Source organism: Pelophylax lessonae (assembly GCF_965119305.1).
Source record: "Pelophylax lessonae genome assembly, chromosome: 4".
In the NCBI taxonomy this organism is placed as follows: Eukaryota; Metazoa; Chordata; class Amphibia; order Anura; family Ranidae; genus Pelophylax; species Pelophylax lessonae.
In genome coordinates, this window is record NC_138771.1 from 579001795 (window position 1) to 579022884 (window position 21090).

Sequence of the window (21090 nt, forward strand, 5' to 3'; positions counted from 1 at the left end):
ACAATGGATAAGAAGATCAGTAGCTATGTCAATCAATGAACGAAAGAGAAAAACTGGATTTTTTACTTTTACGGTAAAATCCATTTCCCTGATGTTCATTGACGGACATAGCAGGGGAGTTGTAATTCTTCTGACACTGCTTGTAACAAAACGGAGTACCTATAGCAGAGAGAGGAGTATACCCCCTGAGACTGCCCAAAGGCGTAGCCAGACTTTTTTTTTTTTTTGCCTAGTGTCCTACTCGTGTAGGGGCAGTATAAACCAATGGTTAGGATGATCAAGAGCTGTGTTCATCAATGAACATCAAAGAAATTGATTTTACGGTTAGTCAAAAAATCACATTATTCACAACAGCCAAACTTGGCGTTTTTGAATGCTTTTAAGCACAGAGGAGGGGTTTGTGGTCTTATAGACCCCAGATTCCTCCATAAAGAGTAGCTGTCACTGCGTCACATGGGATGTTTACCCCCTGTGATATTTTTTTTTTTTTTTTTTGTCATCTGTGTCCCATTACAGGGGTTTCCCTTCACTTCCTGTCCCATAGCCAAACAGAAAGTGAGAGGAGATCCCTGCAGAATAGAGAGTTTTTGTGGACCCTGAGGTCACCAGAACTAGGGTCTCCATTGGAAGATTTCTCCTCTATTTTTTGGGGACAACTCGAAATTTGGGGTTTTCTTTTACTTTCACTTTCAATTATAATGGTAAACAAGACAAATGGAGATGGCGAATCTCCTTAACGGGAGCACAGACAGCAATAAAAACTGACAAGGAATCCAATCCATCTCCACTCCATCCAAAACTAAAAAAAAGTTTTGCCTTTTAGTTATACTTTAATACGGCATTTCCACGATTTATGTAACAGTGCAGAGCTGTTCCCTGCTCAGGGCTGTCAAAGAAAAAAAAAAAAAAAGGCAGCTGGCAAAGTTTATCACGACTTTGCTAAGCACTGAGAGAAAAAGAGACACATTGTATAATTTCGTTCTTTTAGATCATGGGTGTCCAACCTTTTGGCTTCTCTGGGCCACATTGAGTGTAGAGAAATTTTCTCGGGCCGCATATAAAATATATACTATAGTTAAGGTATATAAGTAATAAAATGCCGTTGCTCCCTTCCCGCGCCGCCATGCCCCCCGCACTAATTTAACACAACTAGAGGATGATCAAATGAAATGGAATCAGTATACAGAGGTTTGCTTCTTCTGAGCGATAATAAAGGAACACTCTAACCACCATGACCACTTCAGTGATTTAAAGTGGTCATGGTGGTAGGAGTCAGAAACACTGCACATGCTCTCCTCCCCCCCTCCCCTCTGAGGCAGCCTCTGCCTACCATTAGTTGGCAGCTGCTGTGGCCGTGCCCACGACCTTCCTCCCCAGCAAAAAAAAAGTCAGGGGGCAGTGGGCCGCATTGCCTGAGGTTCTGGGCCACATGCGGCCCTAGGGCCGCAGGTTGGACATGCCTGTTTTAGATCAAAGGGATGAACTTAGGTCTGCAAATGAGTTCAGTTTGACTTGCAAGTTAAAATCAGTATTTTTTGCTAGAAAATTTACTTAGAACCCCCAAACATTATATTATATATATATATCATATACACACACACGTGTATGTATGTATGTATATGTATATATATTTTATTTATTTATTCTTAGCAGAGACCCTAGAGAATAAAATGGCGGTCGTTGCAATATTTTATGTCGCACTGTATTTGCGCAGCAGTCTTTCAAATGTAATTTTTGGAGAAAGAAAATACACTTCAATGATTAAAAAAAAAAAATACTAAACAGTAAGGTTAGCCTAATTGTTTTGTATAATGTGAAAGATGATGTTCTTAGAATCGTGATGTATATTTTAAGCAAAAAAAATCTTAATTCTCATTTTATCCAGAATCGTGCAGCTTTACCCTGTGTAGGAGAATCAACAACACAAGTGCAGCGCAATCATAATCCAAGCATATACCACAAGAAATTCCACAGAATGAACTTAAAAATGGAACAAATCAGAGCAACACTGTAAAACATATACAGTCAGGTCAATAACTATTGGAACATCTACACAATTCTAATCTTTTTGGCTCTTTACACCAACACAATGGATTTGAAATGAAACAAACACAATGTGCTTTAACGGCAGTCTTTCAGCTTTAGTTTGAGGATATTTACATCCAAATCAGGTGAAAGGTGTAGGAATTACAACAGTTTGTATATGTGCATCCCACTTTTTAAGGGACCAAAAGTAATGAGACAATTGGCTGCTCAGCTGTTCCATGGCCAGGTGTGTGTTATTCCCTCATTATCCCATTTATAAGGAGCAGATAAGAGTGAATACAGAGGGTTCACCACAAGATGTAAACCAAAAACAGGAAGGCCAGATCAGAGTTTGCCAAACAACATCTAAAAAAGCTTTACAGTTCTGAAACATCCTATGGACAGATAAGACCAAGATCAACTTGTACCAGAGTGATGGGAAGAGAAAAGTATGGAGAAGGAAAGGAACTGCTCATGAGCCAAAGCATACCACCTCATCAGTGAAGTATGGTGGTGGTAGTGTCATGGCGTGGGCATGTATGGCTGCCAATGGAACTGGTCCTCTTGTATTTATTGATGATGTGACTGCTGACAAAAGCAGCAGGATGAATTCTGAAGTGTTTTGGACAATATTATCTGCTCATATTCAGCCAAATGGTTCAGAACTCATTGGACGGCGCTTCACAGTGCAGATTGACAATGACCCGAAGCATACTGCGAAAGCAACCAAAGAGTTTTTTTTAAGTGAAAGAAGTGGAATGTTATGCAATGGCCAAGTCAATCACTTGACCTGAATCCGATTGAGCATGTATTTCACTTGCTGAAGACAAAACTGAAGGGAAAATGCCCCAAGAACAAGCAGGAACTGAAGACAGTTGCAGTAGAGGCCTGGCAGAGCATCACCAGGGATGAAACCCAGCGTCTGGTGATGTCTATGCGTTCCAGACTTCAGGCTGTAATTGACTGCAAGGGATTTGTAACCAAGTTTTAAAAAGTGAAAGTTTGATTTATGATTGTTAATCTGTCCCATTACTTTTGGTCCCTTTTAAAAAGTGTGAGGCACATATACAAACTGTTGTAATTCCTACACCGTTCACCTGATTTGGATGTAAATACCCTCAAATTAAAGCTGAAAGTCTGCAGTTAAAGCACATCTCGTTTGTTTCATTTCAAATCCATTTTGGTGGTGTATGGAGCCAAAAAGATTTGAATTGTGTCGATGTCCCAATATTTATGGACCTGACTGTAGGACTGTAGCTTAATAAAGAAAGCAGATTTCAGTCTATAGAAATTGCAGTCAGGTGTGTGGAGGATTCCCCAGTGTGTAGATAGATCAAGGGACAGAATGCTGATATCAGTTCATATGATGACTTCTATAGTGCTCCTATGATCCCATAACCAAGGCTTTTTCTGCCTCTCCCATCCAGATCCAGACCCTACAGGGTCGGACAGCATGTATGAAATCAGGTCTTCATCCAATTAAGATGGCTAATCCAGACCTCTTCTGCATTCTATACATGTAGGGGAAGGAAGCAAACATCTAGTGCTCTCCGTATGGTAAACGTATTTATTTAAAAATCAAAAATAGATGCACTTGCATTAAGAAGATGTATAGTAAGCGAATGGCAAACAGGGTGTACAACTGCAACGCTGGTGTACCAAGATGGCCGCGGGTCACGTGGTATCCCCCCGTACGCGTTACGTCCTGTATGGGCGGGACTTCATCAGCCCCACCTTGTTGATGAGATCATAGGAGCACTATAGAAGTCATCATATGCATTGATATCAGCACTCTGTCCCTTGATCTCTCTACACACTGGGGAATTCTCCATACACCTGAATGCAACTTCTATAGACTGAAATCCGCTTTCTTTATTAAGCTCAGTTATAGATAGATAGATTGGCACCTATATGTTTTATAGTGTTGCTCTGATTAGTTCCATTTTTAAAGTTCATTCTGTGGAATTTCTTGCGGTAAATGCTTTGATTGTGATTGCGCTGCACTTGTGTTGTTGATTCTGTTAGAGGCTTTATGTGATTGTCCAGCCAGCAATCCCATTTTATATCAATTGTGAGTTTAGCGCTGAATATATTTCTCTATACCTGTATAGGAGAAGCCTAGCCATTTGCCCACAGGGATGGCATCCTGGTGTTGACATGAAGTGATGACTACTATACCAGCCACCTTGGGAGAGCTTGTGTCCTAACTAGTGACTTCTTAGCTAATCCCACTGCTTTATTGTTTTCACCGGACTGTAATTCTTTCTTATAGCAGTTAGATTGCAGAACTAAAAATATATCCAATCCGCTCTCAATGTGTTTAAGCCGCTACTAGAAAGAAAATTTACAGGCTGAAAAAAAAAAATGACATCTCAGCAGGGCTGTTAGAAAGGAAAAGTAGCAATTGTATAATTGTTAGGGCCCATTCAAATCTACTATGGTATGGGATTTAACACCCATCAACATGTGCACAGGTTAGCAATTGTTTTCAATGGGGCTGTTTGCGTTGCATCAATGCGCATTGTAGAAAAAAAAAAAGCTCTTGTCTGCTTTGTAACCTATGTTCATGTTGTAGTGAGTTGAGGGTCCTTAATGGAAACATTGGACTTTCATAGTACTAAAACTGAGATATCAGAAACAATTTATTTTAATACATAATTTTATATGAATAATAAAATAATTTGTACAAGGTAGGATATCAATGTTTGAATTATGGCCTCCTAGTCTACACCGGGGGTCTCCAAACTTTCTAAACAAAGTGCCAGTTGGAGGTGGAATCGTCTCTCATCATTGAGAATAAGCAGGATATACACGTAGAGTTTTTTGTTTTTTTCCATACAAGCAATATGGATGCAGGGATCTCTCCCTCTGCGCTATTTTATTCTGATATTATATCCTGCCAATAATTTAGGTGGTACTTTATAGAATCTATAAACAATATCTTTCTTGAATATTGTTTACAGATTCTATAGGTTCCACCTAAATTATTGATACATTATTATACAGGCTATCCTATTTATTTTTTGTTTCCTGAGCAAATAATTACATTCAATTGTGTGCGCCATTGCTGGGGTCGTGGGAGAACTGGTGCCCCGTTGCTGGGGTCGGTGGGAGAACTGGTGCCCCGTTGCTGGGGTCGGTGGGAGAACTGGTGCCCCGTTGCTGGGGTCGGTGGGAGAACTGGTGCCCCTTTGCTGGGGTCGGTGGGAGAACTGGTGCCCCATTGCTGGGGTCGGTGGGAGAACTGGTGCCCCATTGCTGGGGTCGGTGGGAGAACTGGTGCCCCATTGCTGGGGTCGGTGGGAGAACTGGTGCCCCATTGCTGGGGTCGGGGAGAGAACTGGTGCCCCATTGCTGGGGTCGGTGGGAGGAAACTTGCCCCAGGGGCCTGACCAAGTCAAGAAAGGGCTGCATCCAGTCTATTGCCTGAAGAAGTAGATCCTTGACCTAAAATTGTGTTGACGTTTGTATATGCCATCATGTGGACCTATCCAATCTACAGGATTAAATCCGTAAAAATTAGATGTAGCATCTAGGCCCTAAACATCGATTCCCGGGCGTAGATTCCCAAAGTCTGTGTGTTTTGAGAAGACATGAACTTGAATCAGAAAAAAAGACCACTCCAAGGGTCCCCCAGGCACACACCTCCAAAAGAGTAGTATTCCCTTAAAAGCCAGGGCCCATAGTCAGTGGGTAAGAGGCCACCCTGCAGTCCCCTCAAAAAGCCCCTGTCCTGGCTGGGTCTGTCACAGGGTTAAACGGTGGAGCATTAAATACATTTTTTTTTTTTTTTTTTCTACTTGACAGGTTGCTTTACTTAGATCTACAGATCTAAGTTCATCACTTTGATCTGTAGATGAACAGAAAGATACAAATATAACCATGTTTCTTTTTATCTTTGTTTCAGCGACTGAGCAATGTTGTTGATAACATTGCCCGGCTACTTTTTTTTTTTTTTCTTAGGCAGCTCTAATTGCTGGACTTCTTTTACACTTCAGCTGTCAACAGGGGAACCCCACTGACAGCCTAATAAGTCATCGGTTTTTAAGAATGCGGCTAACCCACTTCTTAACAACTAAAAATTCCCGTTGTGTTTTTTTTTTTTTTTTTTTTTTTACATTTCAGCTGTCAGTGGGGTAATCCCGCTGACCGTTGAAAGAACCAGGGCCTGAAAGTGTCAGTTTCATGTATCGGAGCATTCGCACGACTACCGATATTCGTGCTAATGCTTAGTATCGGCACCCATAAAGGAACCCTAATAACCGACATTTTGCAGTTTTGTCCATAGCTTGGAAGGAGGAATCTGTTAGATGAGATATCTATGCATGGCCAATCTTAGACTGCGCAAGGAACCCCAAACAACATCAGGAGGAACCCTGGTTGAGAGAGTCTGGATTGGACCTTGCCAAATTTTTATTGTCTGTGTCCCGTCTATTTTTCCCATGACCGTTGCAACCACGGCAGATGAAGTGTAGAAATCCCTAAAGAGTTGTTGGAAGCAAGAAGTGATGGGACAGAATGGGAGTCCAAGATCCAAGACCGAAGTAAAAGAAAATCTCCCCAGCAGGACATAGACCGCATCCCTTCCATACTCTACCCAAAACGGAAAAAAAAATCTTTGGTTTTACACAGTTTAACAAAGCACTGTGCTAGTAGCTTCCATCTCCAAACAGTCTCCATTTCTTCTTTCTGTTTTATATTCTCCTGTGTGTTTGTTGGCCATTCAAATGTTTATGTCCTCTATTCCGGTATACATACAATGGTAATTGATTTGCATCCAGCCCCATTGCGTGTCATCAAATGCCTACCGTGTCCCTGCAGTTCATTATAATTTTAAACTCCTGGGTTTGTCTCTCACTGCAATGTGTTATGGAATCCTCAATCCTGTACTCTTTGATGTCCGTAATGCTGTAAGTGGGTCATACACGTTATCATGTGATGAGTTTGAACGGAGTTGTTGCTATGCAGATCACTGTGGTTGGGATGAGGTGAGACTGGATCCTGGCAGTCATTCAGGTGAAAGCGAGTGAAGTCCATTGAAATGAATGATATGTGATTTATTACTAGTTTGGAGTGCACTTTAATTGCATTTTGGATGCATTCCACAGGTATGATTCCAGTGTCTATACATAATGGTATAATGTCATTCCCAAAGTGGACCTATGCTTGGCCAATGCAGAGCAATGCAACGGGCACACTTCTTTACACCTGCAAGCGTTCAGAGAAAAAAGGGAAGCCGCTCACTGTTTAAAGCCTTGTTCAAGTTTTTTGAGCTCTCCAATATACAGACTTTTCCATTTGGTTACTCTGAGTAAATTCCAGATGGAGTAAAACACCACTGGGAACCAGGTGGAATGTCCTGTATATCGGAGAGCACAATTGATTTGAACAAGACTTTTAATTAGTGAGTGAGTAGCTTCCCATTTTCTCTGAAAGTTTGCAAGTAGAAGCTATAAAGTGGGCAGCAACCATTGAGAGCCAGCACCCTTAGTCAAACCTACATACAACCAAAAGTTGTATGTAGCATCTCTGGCAGTGCGTTGCCATGCGCTGCAGGAAATATCTGTCAGCATGGTGCGGTAGTGTGCCATTTAATATTAAAGCACCACATCGCACCAAAGTATGTAACGCGCATTACTGCATTTTGTGTTTAAGGCATGCTTTGCCAAGACAAAGTTGTGTGATAGGACTCTGAAAGTCTTGTAAATACGAATTGTCATGCTGATCCAATGGCTTCAGTGCTTTGAATCACTGATGCAGATCACATATGCATCCTGCACGTTATGATTATGTTAGCTGTATGCTTCTTCCAGGTAAAAATGCAACAATCAGACCCAAGGCGCTCAACTATAGAATCGGCTAGCTGTTATATGTAGTAGTAACATGCATCCTGTTGGCCCAGTACTGTGCGGCATGCAATCCACTGGAGGAATGGAGATCCAAAACAGAAAGGCAAAGGCTATATGCTGTGCACTGGTAAAATCAAGATATCCATGAGAAACAACATTTTAGAAGATGATGAATAACTGAATAAAACATAGTTTATATGGAATCAAGAAGTAACATTTATTGTGTGGCCATAGATAAAGCACACAGTCCTGATAAAATCACAGTCATGTGTGAACGACCGTCTAATTTAAAAGGTAAAAGCCCAAGTCTCATCCATCCTGAAACACTAAATGGAGGGCTTTGTACTTGTGATGGAAACAGACTCAAGGTTCACATACCAGCTGGAAGGCTCACTGGGATCAGTTGTTGGCGTCCCGCAGGAAAAGCACACATCAGTGTGGTGTGTAGTGAGACTAGAGCCCACCAAGAAGATGGCCCACTGCTTACAGGATGGAGAGAATATTGCGGCAGGGAAAGGGAAATGGCGAGGCCACTTCAGCAGCCCGTGTCAGAGGAAGGGGAGGGACCAGGGGGGCTGTGTGTGTTATTTTTTTTTTTTTTAAAGTTTTTTTTGTTTGTTTTTTTATACATGAAATATGATATTTTTATATGGATGTTTATTCAACTGTGTATTTATTACACTCCATCGGCATTTAATTATAATTTCCTTCCTTCATTGTTTACTTTATTGTTTTATTGGATACACTTTATAATATATTTGATAATAGTATATACTGTTCTACAATTATATTGCTTCCACACTATTTTTAGATGTGTGTTTTATTAATCTTTGTGAACAGCACTTGAGGTGATGACTGAAGGGTTTAGAAAACAAATGAGCCGATGTTCTCCCGAAAACTCCAGCTCGCCAAAATCTCCAACCACATCCTTTACGGTGGCTCTCCAGTAGCACTAATTGGAGATTTTGACCAGTTGGTGTTTTCACAGAACAGCGGCAGCGTATACACTACAGTACATGACCAGTTGCCTCTTTTGACAGAACACCGTGTAAGAAGGAAAAAAGTTGCCGCCGCCTTGGAGGTGGCGATGTTGGTTAGTAGCGGGCGGAGTAACTGTCCCCTTATTAGATCGTGTACTGTAGTGTATACGCTCCCACTGTTCTGTGAAAACACCAAATGGTCGAAATCTCCAATTATTGCTGCTGGAGAGTCACCAGAAGTGACGTGGTTAGAGATTTTTGGTGAGTTGGAATTTTTGGCAGAACACTGATTCCCTTGCCCCCTACATGTAACCTCTAACCACCATTTGTCCTCTTTGCTCCCTCACCAAACTAAGTTTGATAAAGAAGCCTGGGAGCTTTGAAATGCAATATCTGATTGGAGAGAGAGAATCCCCCGTCCTCTGACATTGTCCACCAGAGTGGCCACGTCACCTCCCTTGCCCTGCCATATTATTGTCTCCATCCTGTGAGCGGCCATCTTCTTGGTGGGCTCTAGCCTTATTATGCACCGCACTGATGTCTGCCTTTTCATGCACGACACCAACAGCTGATCCCAGCGAGCCTTCCGGCTGGTATGTGACCCTTGAGCCTGTTTCAATCACAAGATGCTGGGCCCTCCATTTAGTGTTTGAGGGTGGATGAGACTTGGGCTTTTACCTTTTTAAATTAGTCTGTCGTTCACACATAACTGTGTTTTCATCTGGACGGTGGGCTTTATCTCTGGCCACACAATAAATGTTACTTCATGGTTTATATGGAAGAAAGTTTTATTCGTTAATTCATCATCGTCCAATTTGGATATCTTGACTTTTATCGGTGCACACCATATAACCTTTGCATGCTTCTTCCAGGTCAGAGGCAATTTATCGAAATCAGAGACCGCCTGAAAACTACCATTTTCCAACAGAGGCCAGCAGTTTTTTTTTCTTTCTCATGAAAGGTGTTCCTTAGCTAAATCAACAGTATAATGTAATCGTCAAAGCAACAAGGTGGCTGTTTAATACCTTTTTAAAAATGTAGGACCCGTCTGGCATTCCAAAGGCAGGATAGCTCCTCCAGAGGCAGGGTGGGCTAGCATCTCACCTCAGGGCTGTGTCCATGGCTAAAATGGGGGCTAAAATCTGTTATAAAAATAAATAAATAATGGGGGGACCGAGAAAGCATTGTATACTTTTGTCTTTTACTGCGGGATGGTTAAGGAGATGAGGGTTAGGGGTCCCAGACACCATGCAGGTCACTTACAGACTCTCTGGATCAATATCCAGCTTCACAGTGGCAGAACCTTTAAGCTGACCCAGCAACACTGTAAGCACATTCATGAATTTTAGTGTGTCCTCCAAGTGATTTACCAGGCCCTTCTGAGAGACCAGCCTTCTTCCTGGCTCTCTCCAGCTAAGGGCCTTCCATGGGTTTTCTGTTTTGCACAGCTTCCTCCAGGCCAGGCAGGACATCTTAAGGACCACTTCAGCACATGTTAAGCCCCAAAACAGGCTGAACAGCAGAGCTCCACCCAGCAGCACCTCCAAATATTTATATCCTCCCCCAGAATGCACCAGTTGCCTAAACTTCAAACTTCATTGGCTGAAGGAAATGTAAATATTTATAACCTAGTTTGTGAAATCCCATGCTATGACCAGTGATACCAGTGACGTCTATTGGCGACTGTGAGAAATGAAAAGCAAAATTAAAGTGGTGGTAAAGCGTCTTCTGTAAAAACTGCAAGAGACCCTAGAGGTCGCTTCTGCCATAAATGATCCCCCTGCCTGTAAGCATGTAATGTGATCTGAGCCACACATACGCAGCTCAGACCGCATTTACGGCCCACCCTGCATGACGCAGTGAAGTGACTCCTGTGTGCATGTGCGGGTTGATATCACTGTAGCCCTGCCATTTAAGTGGCCCAAGTTTTGCAACCCCGAAGAAAATGGAAGCTCCATGGTCCAGAGAGAGCCATGACAACCCAGTGCTGAACGGCTCCCCCTGCAGGTAGGTCTCTGATAATATACAAGTATGCAGTGCATACTCGTACATTATGACTTAAAGTGGAGTTCCACCCTATTTTTATACTTACCTCCATCTTCTCGCTCCGGGTCACCTGAAAAAGAAATGGATAATCGCATATTTTTTTTTTTTTTTACTTACCTCGTAGCGAAGAAAAAATACTTACCTTACTTCCTTCTTCCTCCTTCCTCGGCCGCGGCCCGTCGTCACTTCCTGGCTCTGCAATGATTCCTGGGAGCTGAACGTCATAGCTCCCAGGAATCATTGCGCCTGCACCGGGCCCGACGTCAGTTCCGGGTCGCGCGCGTCATCCCCTTCTAAACAGCTTCTGGGCATGCCCAGAAGCTGTAGAGGGATGACGCGCGCGACCCGGAAGTGACGTCGGGGCCGGCGCAGAGCATCGTGGGACCAAAGAAGGCGGAAGAAGACGCCGAAGGGGATCTCGCTGGCTTCAAGCTGCCCACATCTGAGATGGCAGCGCTGGACAAGACGTTTGCAAGGTAAGTATTTGTCCTAACAGGTAAGCGCAACCCGGGACAGATCAGAGGCTAGCCATTGTGGAATGCACTAGCCCTGACTGTCCCGGGGGTATTAAAAAAAAAAAAAAAAAATCCACGGTGGAACTCCGCTTTAAACGTGCAGTAGGTACGGTTTTTTTAGCCTCTTAATAAGACTTTACTACCACTTTAAGCTTAGGAAAAACCAGGTGAAAAACTAATGTTAAAAAAAAAAAAAATGAAATTGAAATAGTAGCCCCTGTTTAGGACAAGGAAGCTACACGGATAAAGCTTCACTTGAGGAGCCCCCAAACGGGACATCTGATCTGAAATACCAAAGCCATGCACAACCATCATTACACACCCCACAATGCAATGTGGGGACCTCTTCATAGTTAATGAAACCATCTGTTTTTCCTCAAAGGATATGGGGGGTGGGCATTTGTGAAACGACTGGATGAATTTCACCATGATCTTAGCCAGCGTACCTAAAAATGTAACTTGTATCTGACTTGTTACTGGAACAGCATGCCCTCCATCCCTCAAACTGATTGGATCCTGAATTTTATTTTAATTTGTCCAGTCTTTTTTTTTAAATCCACCATACCTTTTCCTTTTAATAAGTCTTGTGCTTTACCTGTCACTTTTTGTTTTTAAACTCAGCCAAGTCATTCATGTTAGTCTCTGCCATAACTTCCACTGGCTTTGTTCTACTCTTGCTCAAGCCACTGACTTGATAAATTTCCTGTTATTTCAGATGAGCATTCTGGCCCCGCTCCCTCTCGCAGACATGGCCAGTCCAGCCCTAAGCCCAGATGATTCATCTTTGTCAGCAGCCGTCAGCATCTCCCCCTCAGACTCCGAGAACCTCAGTCCAGATGAACTGGAGCTGCTCAGCAAGCTGGAGGAGCAGAACAGGTACATAATATGGGGTTGTGGTCGGCATATGTGGTTTCCTGTGCAGTCAGTATTCCTTTGTACCAATTTTCTTCTCTTTTGTCCACAATGGATTATTACATATTATGTGTTTCAAAAGTTGTTTTGTTTTACGAAGAAATATGAAGATTCTTAGATTGCTTAGGGTTATACGTACTCTCCTGTCAAAACTGAGAATTAATTTAATGCATACATAGAGCACCGCTGTCCTACTCGGGGCACCAGTTTTTATCCAGACTTTGCTGTAATTCTTCCACCTATCTGAGTCCCTTTTACCTGGAACCTCTTGATCTGGGAACCTCTCTTGCTGCAATGCAGGAGAAAAATCCCCAAACCCACCAACTCCTGGATCTGTTTTCTTTCTTACACAGAAACCTAATGTTTAAATTTTGTGAGTACTAAGAAGTTTATCACAACCACCAATCCAATTCAAGCTTAGTGGGGGGATGGGGGAGATGCGTAGTTTGGGATTTAGGAAGCAGACCCATCCATCCCAAATGTAAAGGGAGATCTCTGACATCTAGCTGTACTTGCCACATAGAAACTAGTTTGCAATGAATTGGCTGGACTCCAAAAAGAAATGTGGGATTTCAAAATAAAAAACCTACTTACCTAGGTGGATGCAGCATCGGTCCAATGTCCCCTGCTGCCTCTAAGACTCAGAACTGAGCGATCAAAGACCTCAGTTCTCAGTCTCTAGTGAGCAGAGGGCTGGTGACTGTCAGTGCCTGGCTATCGAGGGAGTTCATATGGAGCCTTAGGAGGCTGCTGACAGCCTGAGCCAGCTGTGCCTCCTAAGGCTCTCAGCAACACGCTGAGAGGCTGATCCAGCTGCCAGTCAGGCTTCTGGGTGAAGCCTGACATTTTTGGGGTCCCTGCAAAGCCTGGACTGGCTCTGTGACGTCTGCCAACAGTGGACTTTAGTTCCCAGGATTGCAGAAAGAAGTGCCTCCTGCCTTCCAAACTGTTCTGAGCAGACAGAGAGCTAATACCAGCCCTTTTTACCCCAATCATCTTCCACAGGCAAGATGTGGGGATAGAACCAAAGGAGTGACTTTTTATTGAAATTTAGACATATACTTTATACCCCACAAGAGGAGATTCCCCTCCTGATCCTATTACCCTAACAATACAAACTGTAAACAGCCAACATAAACCGTATGCTACTCCCCCCTCTAGCAACTCATGACATCACTTCTGGGTTTTTTTGCATGGAGACCCGATCAGAATGCAGCTTTGATCGGGTCTTCGGCGTCCGTGCAGGCTGGTTGCCTGGGTCTCCCAGTGGGACGGGAAACCAAGGCGAGCCACGGAAAGGGGGCGGGAGAGGGGGGCGTCCCCTCCCGCTCCTTGTAATGACAGCCGAGTGGCTTCTCAGCCGCATCGGTTGTCTTTGCAAGACAGCCGACCATCGGCTATGCACGCCAGTACTGGGTGATGCCTCTAGCTGCAGACATCACTCCGGTACAAGCAGTTTCCTGAAATATCGGCAATATCAGTAACCTCCGGGGGCCGATTCTGCTATATAGGAAAAAGTGCATATCGGCCCTCGATATATCGGTCGATCCCTAGTGTGTGTATGTGTGTGTGTGTGTGTGTGTGTGTATATATGTATGGAGGTAGGATCCTTTTTTATGTGTTCCAGCTTCTTCTTACCTACTATTGTAAAAATCCTGTTGTTCACAGAGTTTAATAGCTCAAGCAGAAATGTACACAAGGCAAAAAGTGAGAGCAGTGACTGCTCCCCTCTCCTCCCCCTCCTTACGTTTCTGACAACATGCTTGAAAGAAAGGGGCAGGGTCCCTGAAACATGTCAGTACAGTGGAGGCACTTTTATTATGTAATCTAAAACTTCGAAGCCCCCCACTTTGCACCAGATTTTTAAAAACATTTTTTTCGTTATCCGTACTATTAAGTGCACTCTGTGTTGTTGTGTTTTTTTTTTTTTTTTGTTTTTTTTTTTAAGGTTTTCGGTTTCTTATACATGCACAAACGCCCATTTGGATGTACAGTTCATACACAGAGCTTGCAAGGATATTCTGACCTGCCTTGTTGCCAGTAAAGGATGTGTTGCTTTAGATAACTAATGCAACTAACTTCTATAGAAGGCATCTTTCATCTTTCCCATATACAGTATATGATAGTGTTTGTTTTTTTACACCAAAGGGTCTGTCGTCATGAGTTTTACACAGCTCTACCAGACAGCAGAGCCATGTTTGTGACTTCATTTTTCCTACTTCAGTTAAAGTAGGGCTCCAGCTTAATTCTATGGATTCCCTCCATTTCTTATAGAACTTCCTCTTTGGTCCAGAGCTGGCAGTCCTCTTCCGGCTTATTTCCTTTGAAACCCAGTCGGCTAAAAGACTGCACTTTAAAAAGTAAATTTTAAAAATTAGGGGGGTGGGGGGGGAGAGAAGGACACAGCTAGGAGGGGTAAGCCTTAGAGTTACACTTGGAGGGCAGAGGAGAGCAACTTTAAAGGGTAACTAAAGGAAAAACTTTTTTTAAGTTTTGTATAGCCTGGAGAGAGATTAGAACACCAGTCAGTTTTTTTTTTTGCTGTCTGTTTCCCCCTTTAGGGAGATAGACCCTCTCTTTTTATCCTGCTTACTGTTAATCATCAAGGGTATAAGTAAAAGTAAATCCGAAATTTTGGATTGACATCAGAACACTAATAGTGGAAATCTTCCAAAGAGGACACTAGCTCTGGTGGCCCTGGTGACACACCAGGATTTTCTCACTTTAGAGGGATTTCTACTTGCTTCCTGTTTTAGCTATAGGATAGGAAATGATGGCAAAAAAAACTGACAGGGTTAACCCCCTTAACCCCTTCACACCTAAGGGCAAAACAAATCTAAAAGCCTAAGCACAATTTTGCAATTCTGACACGTGTTAGTAAAACACATATTTCTCTTTCGTTCATTGACGGACACAGTTCCTGTCATTCTTTACCATTGGGTTATACTGCCCCCTACAGGAGTAGGACACTAGGCAGAAAACACTTCTGGCTACACCCATGGGTGGTCCCAGGGGGTATACTTCCTCTCCCCGCTATAGTCACTCAGTTTTTGTCTGCCTTGTCAGGAGTAAGGACCTAGTTCCTTGCTGGGATCTTTGGTCCTGGCGAAAATGTTTTCCTCCTGGATTTTTCCTGTGAGATCTACTATCAACTGGCTCAATAATCTAGATCAAGAGGTCACCCCAGTCTGGCCAGCGAGCACGCGCAGGCCTCACCCCTGCGCTAGGTTGGCCGCAACATAGCCTCACTGGACAGAGGCTGGCTCTGCGAGTTAAAAGTCTCTCGTGAGGTCGCATACAACCTGGCCTTGGCCTAAATCGCAGCGTTCCTCCTGGCCGACAGCCCCCCCCCCCATTTCGATGCAGAGGAGGATCTGTCTTGAGCGGTGCCCACCTGGTTCCTGGTTTGGTGAGTAGCTGCACCCCTCTGCTCCTGGAGGGTTTTGGGCTGGACGTGGGCCCCTCCTTGGGACTGTCAGAACCCTGGGTTCCCCTCCTTCCCACAGGCACCCCCTCCTTGTCAAGTCCCTCATCCTGTCCCCCCCCCCCCTCCACCTACTCTGAGGATGTATTTTTTTTGGGTGGTCTGGCCACCTTCCTGGAGTGGGGGCAGGGCGCTAATGGCGATGGGGGCCGGGGGGGTAGGGTGTGCCACCGGTGGCCAAGCAATCAATTGTGCGGGGGGGTTGTACTTGGTGGGGGCTCCTGCCAGGGCCCCCCATTCTGCCTGGATCTGTCCTGAGGCCTGGTCCCCCCATTCTGGGTCCCTGTATGCCTCGTGGTGCCACCATTTTGTTGTAGCCTGTGTTTCTATAAACGACGGCCATGTTTGTGTAGTCAGGTGGCCATTTTCTTGTGGTTTACCATTGCAAATAGCGGCGGCCATGACAGTAAAGCCCTGTGGATGGCGATCCTGGCAGTGGGAGCCCCTCCTTATCCCCTGGTGCTGACTCCTGGATCATTTAGCTTCCTGATGGCCGCACGTGTAGTGCAGAATTTCCTGGTGCTTGCAGGTACCTGTGTCGGCCTTAATTTTGGTGTTCAGCTCTACAGCTCTCCCTTTGAAAATATTTGGGAGATTCCCCTGCTTAAGCTGTCTCAGAAGGTGGCCTTTTTGGTGGCTATCCTCTCTGCGCACAGGGTGTTGGAACTGGCTGCGTTATCCTGTCGTTCACCTTTATCTGGTGATTTACAAGGATAAGGTGGTACTTCGTCCCTGTCAGTCGTTCCTTCCTAAGGTGGTAGGTGGTCTCTAACTTTCATTTGAATGAAGTCCTTGTCTTCCCTGTGTCCCAGGCCTAAACATCGGAAGGAAATTGCCTTGCATGTGGTCCGGGCAATTAGGGTGTACCTGGCAGCTGCAGAGTGTTTCAGGAAGTCAGACTTTCTCTATTTGTGCTCATAGATGGACCTCGCAAAGGGTTGTCCACTTCCTCTGTGACCATTTCCAGATGGATCAGACAGACGGTGGTTCAGGCCTATTCTATCAGGGGTCAGGTTCCTCCTTTCCTTGTCAAGGCACACTCTACTAGGGCGCTCAGTGCCTCCTGGGCCTTCCGTCATCAAGCGTCAGTGGCGCAAGCTTGCAAGGTGGCCAACTGGTCGTCGGTGCACACTTTTTACAAAGTTTTAGAAAGTGGATGTGTTGGTGTCTGCAGATGCTTCCTTTGTCTGCAAGGTTTTACAGGCTGCTGTTTAAGAGGACCTGATCCTCTGAGGGTGTATTGTTTTTATTGTTTTTGGTGTACAGTTAGGCTCCAGTTATTTTGGTTCTGGTTGGCTAATGTTTAGCCTTGGGAATTTTTTACTGTTTCCCACGCCTCATGTTTAACACTTCTTTGGGACATCCTAATGGTCAAGAATAACAGGAGCTGTGTCCGTCAATGAACTAAAGAGAAAATGGGATTTTTGACTTACCGTAAAATCCATTTCTCTAATGTTTATTTACGGACACAGCACCCACCCCTCTGTGGAGTTATAATTCTCCTGACACTGCTTGTAACAAAACAGAGTGACTATAGCAGGGAGAGGGAGTGTACCACCTTGGGATTGCCCATGGATGTAGCCAGAAGTTTTTTTTCTGCCTAGTGTCCTACTCCTGTAGAAGAGGGGAGTATAACCAAGTGGTCAAGAATGACAGGAGCTATGTCAGTCAATGAACATCAGAGAAATACATTTTAGAGTAAGTAATTAAAAAAATCCCATTCTCTCCACAACTACTTTGTACATCCAGGTGGTTTATACCTTGGTTGTTGTGTTTTTTTTGGACAAATTTAGTTTTTATTTGGTAGTAAATAGTTATGGCTATCCCTTGATTTTATTATCAAAGGAAAACTGCCCCAAAATAATTATTTATTTTTTTAATATAGATGTGTATTTCTTGTTACCACCATAACCTACCACCACAGAACAAACTAAAATAAATTCTCCTGCTCCTGCCGATTGCAACAATGCCACATATGTGTATGTTATGAAATGGCGCCAATTTCTTTTTTTTGTCCTACCTTAAACACACGGACACTAACTGACACTGATGCTATTTAAAAAAAAATAAAAATACTCCTCAAAATATACTGACTTTTACCTTTTTATCCCTAAGGGCTCTTTCACACGGGCGATCCGATCAAATCCTCCTGTCAGTTTTTTAGGCGGATCTGATTGGATCCTCCATCCCCGCTGCCATCCGTATCCAATCCTGTCCATGAAATCCGGACGGATGGAAACCCTATTTTTCCATCCGTTCAGGGATCGGATCGGATGAGAGCGGACAGGCTGTCTGCTCTCATCCGATCCCCCATGGAGAGCAGCGGGGCTGTGACACCTCCCTCTCCGCACTGCAAGCGGAGACGGAGCTCTCATCCGCCGGCTCAGCGGGGATCGGCGGATCGATCCTTGCTGAGCAGCACGGATCCGCCTATGGAGGCGGACCGTGTGATAGAGCCCTTACTTGACTCAACAATAACCCTGGCACTGACCTATATCAAACCTTGATCTAGGTATTTTTTTTTTTTTTTTTTATCTTCTTTTTGCGTGGAAAGACAAAGATACAATGTATCTCTCTCTCTTCATAGAAAAGAGAAAAAAAAAACAGAGGCGGGCTTCACAGTGACAGGTCACTGTGGTTAGCCAATCGGAGGCTACCACAGCAATCATGTGACCGGAAATCAGGAGATCCAGGTCCCGTTTGTTAGTACAGGGCCTGGGGCTCTCGGTGAGACCCCGGTCTCTATGCTGGGAGCACGCTGTGCAGCACACTCCCAGCACAAAAGGGAAAAACACATTTATGCGGCCCCACAGAAAAAAGCCCAGTTCCCTGTGGCCGCATATATGTGTTACGTCGGCGTGAAGGGGTTCATTTATTCAAAATGTAAAATGTCTTTTAATTACACTTTAAGAAAAAAAAAAGTGGAAGGGGGCAAAGGTCTGCTTTTCACTTAAACTAAATATATTTTAATGATTTATTAAAATTAAAAAAACTTCACCTGTCTTAATAATTTAATGATGATGATGATAAACACTGTCTTGGGCTGTGTGATACTTGGCACTGAAGCATTCGAATGGAATGTGTGCCTGGGAAAAGTCACCGTGATTCTCAGTAGGACAATGATGTATAGATAGCTGAGCCAGGATGCTTTTACTTTCTGCACAATGTCCCCATTCAAACACACACCAAGCTGCATGAATAGCACAGACTGCCTTCTCTTCCAGTTACTGTCACTTTGTATTCAAGGCAAAATGTAGCTTCCTATGTTTGTCATGTATTACCCTTTTACTACCACTTTTAACTAAAACTCATATTTGTGAAAGTAAGTGTTTAAAGCCAAAAACATTTTTTGGTTAGTGACCCTTTTGAACTGTTTAGGAAGTAAGGAAACATCTGCAATAAAGGCATCGGCAGAAAAAAAAAAATGAAGTCAGATTATATATAAGTTACCGTGGAACAAAAACTATAGTGACCACCCAAGAGTGGCTAGAAAAAGAAGTCATTTGGGGCACCATGCAGTATAAAAGGTTACAAATTTAAAAAAAAGAGAGAGCGCCTCTAACTGGCTATTACAGTGATTATTCACTGTACAGTTCTTCCCTGTGTGTTTTATCCCTCTTGAATGCAGAGTAAAATAAATGTTAGTGGAGAAAAATGTAAATAAAAGTGAGTGTATAAATATTAAAATAATATTAAAGAAATAAAGCTAGATCAGGATTTGATGTAGGTTAGAATAAGGCCCCATTCACACTTGTGCGACTTGGGACTTCAAAGTCGCATGACAAGTCTTACCCCATAATTTCCAATGAGTACTGTTCATATCTGTGCGACTTCAAAGTAGTCCCTGCACTACTTTGGTCTGACTTTGATGCGACTTGAGGTCCACAGACCTCCAAGATTTTTTTTTTTTTTATTAAGAGAAAAAAAAAATCAATACAAAACGGAGCCTGTTGGGCATACCCAGGCCCAATATATTTTCCCATTTCTTGTCTCTTCTTTTTTTTTTTTTTTAATCAAGAAAAAAAGCTTTATTGAGAATGGCATAGGTTATTAAAACATTGCACTACAGGGAAAATGGGTCACTGTGAACAAAAGGTACAGCCACACGTGGTCACAGAATACAATGCTTTACAATACAAAGTAAACATAGTAAGAAAAAAAAGCAATAAAGCCATTCCATAAAGAACTCATAGTCTCTTCTTTATTAACACATAATTTTGCTACACCACCAACAAAAAAAGAAGAAAAAAAGATTCCCCAGCATATTATCACATCATAGTAACATTTCGTTATTAGCTAATTTTTATTTCCTATTTCGTCAGGCATTACTTCAAGTCGTGTCACTTTCAGGTCGCACAAGTGTGAATGGGGGTGTAAGTGTATTTTAGGTAGGATTAAAAAACATTTTTGATTTAGGCTCCATGTACACGGGACGCTGGAAATGGGCGTTTAGGAGCAGTTGGGCGTTTTTTTCAGAAGCCCCTGAACCCATCTACATTTTATCTTATCTGTCCATGTACACCAGGTCGTTTACAGTCATTTGCAGGCAGTTGCGTTCAGGGACTGTTTTTAGAAAGCAATTATTTGCGTTCGAACGTGTGTTTCCCGGCGTTTCAAACGCACAAACGCGTCCGAACGCGATGACCCGCATTTAGCGTTCGCGTTTTTCCATTTTAAAGGGGAATAATTTTTTTGACCTCTAGGAACGCTTCTAAACGCAAACGCCGCTAAACGCGCGTACAAACACGACCGAACGGACGTTTCAAACGTCCTAAAAATTCCAGCATTCAGAGGGACTTTTAACAACGTCCCGTGTACATGGAGCCTAAGTGTGAACTTGGTAAAAGCTTCTGTTCCCCACTCCGCCTTTTACAGCTATGTCTGATGGATTCCATCCTGGGTGCAGGCTGGGTAAAGAGTCCGTCTAAACTGCTTACAAGAGAGCAAAAGTAGTGAGCCACACACCGAGCAATCCTTTACAATAAAGAGATCATAGCAGGCTCAACCAACTTCACACCTCTCAATGCATTTTGCCCTGCCCATGGGGCTTATGACTAAGCTCCTTGGGCAGGGCGAAATGCGTCAAAGGGTGTGGCCGGAACAGAGACAGACTGAGGCTGCTATCATTTCTTTAAAGTATAGATAGCTCGGTGCCCGGCTTGTGGTTCACTACTTTTGCTCTCAGACAATGTCAGTGTGTTTGAGGTATGGATAAAAAAACAAAAACAAAATGCACACCATCATTTTTGGACTCTTCTATGGGTACAAATAACATGCAC

General features: G+C 43.5%; 1 protein-coding gene across 1 annotated transcript in view; it reads left to right on the plus strand.

Moving 5' to 3' along the window:
• The window catches only part of EVI5L (ecotropic viral integration site 5 like), a 147270-nt gene that overhangs the window by 8944 nt on the left and 117236 nt on the right, over positions 1-21090 (plus strand). The window contains exon 2 of the mRNA XM_082253297.1: positions 12131-12291. Within this exon, the coding sequence (XP_082109423.1) occupies positions 12131-12291 (161 nt within the window). The remainder of the gene's footprint in view (positions 1-12130; positions 12292-21090) is intronic.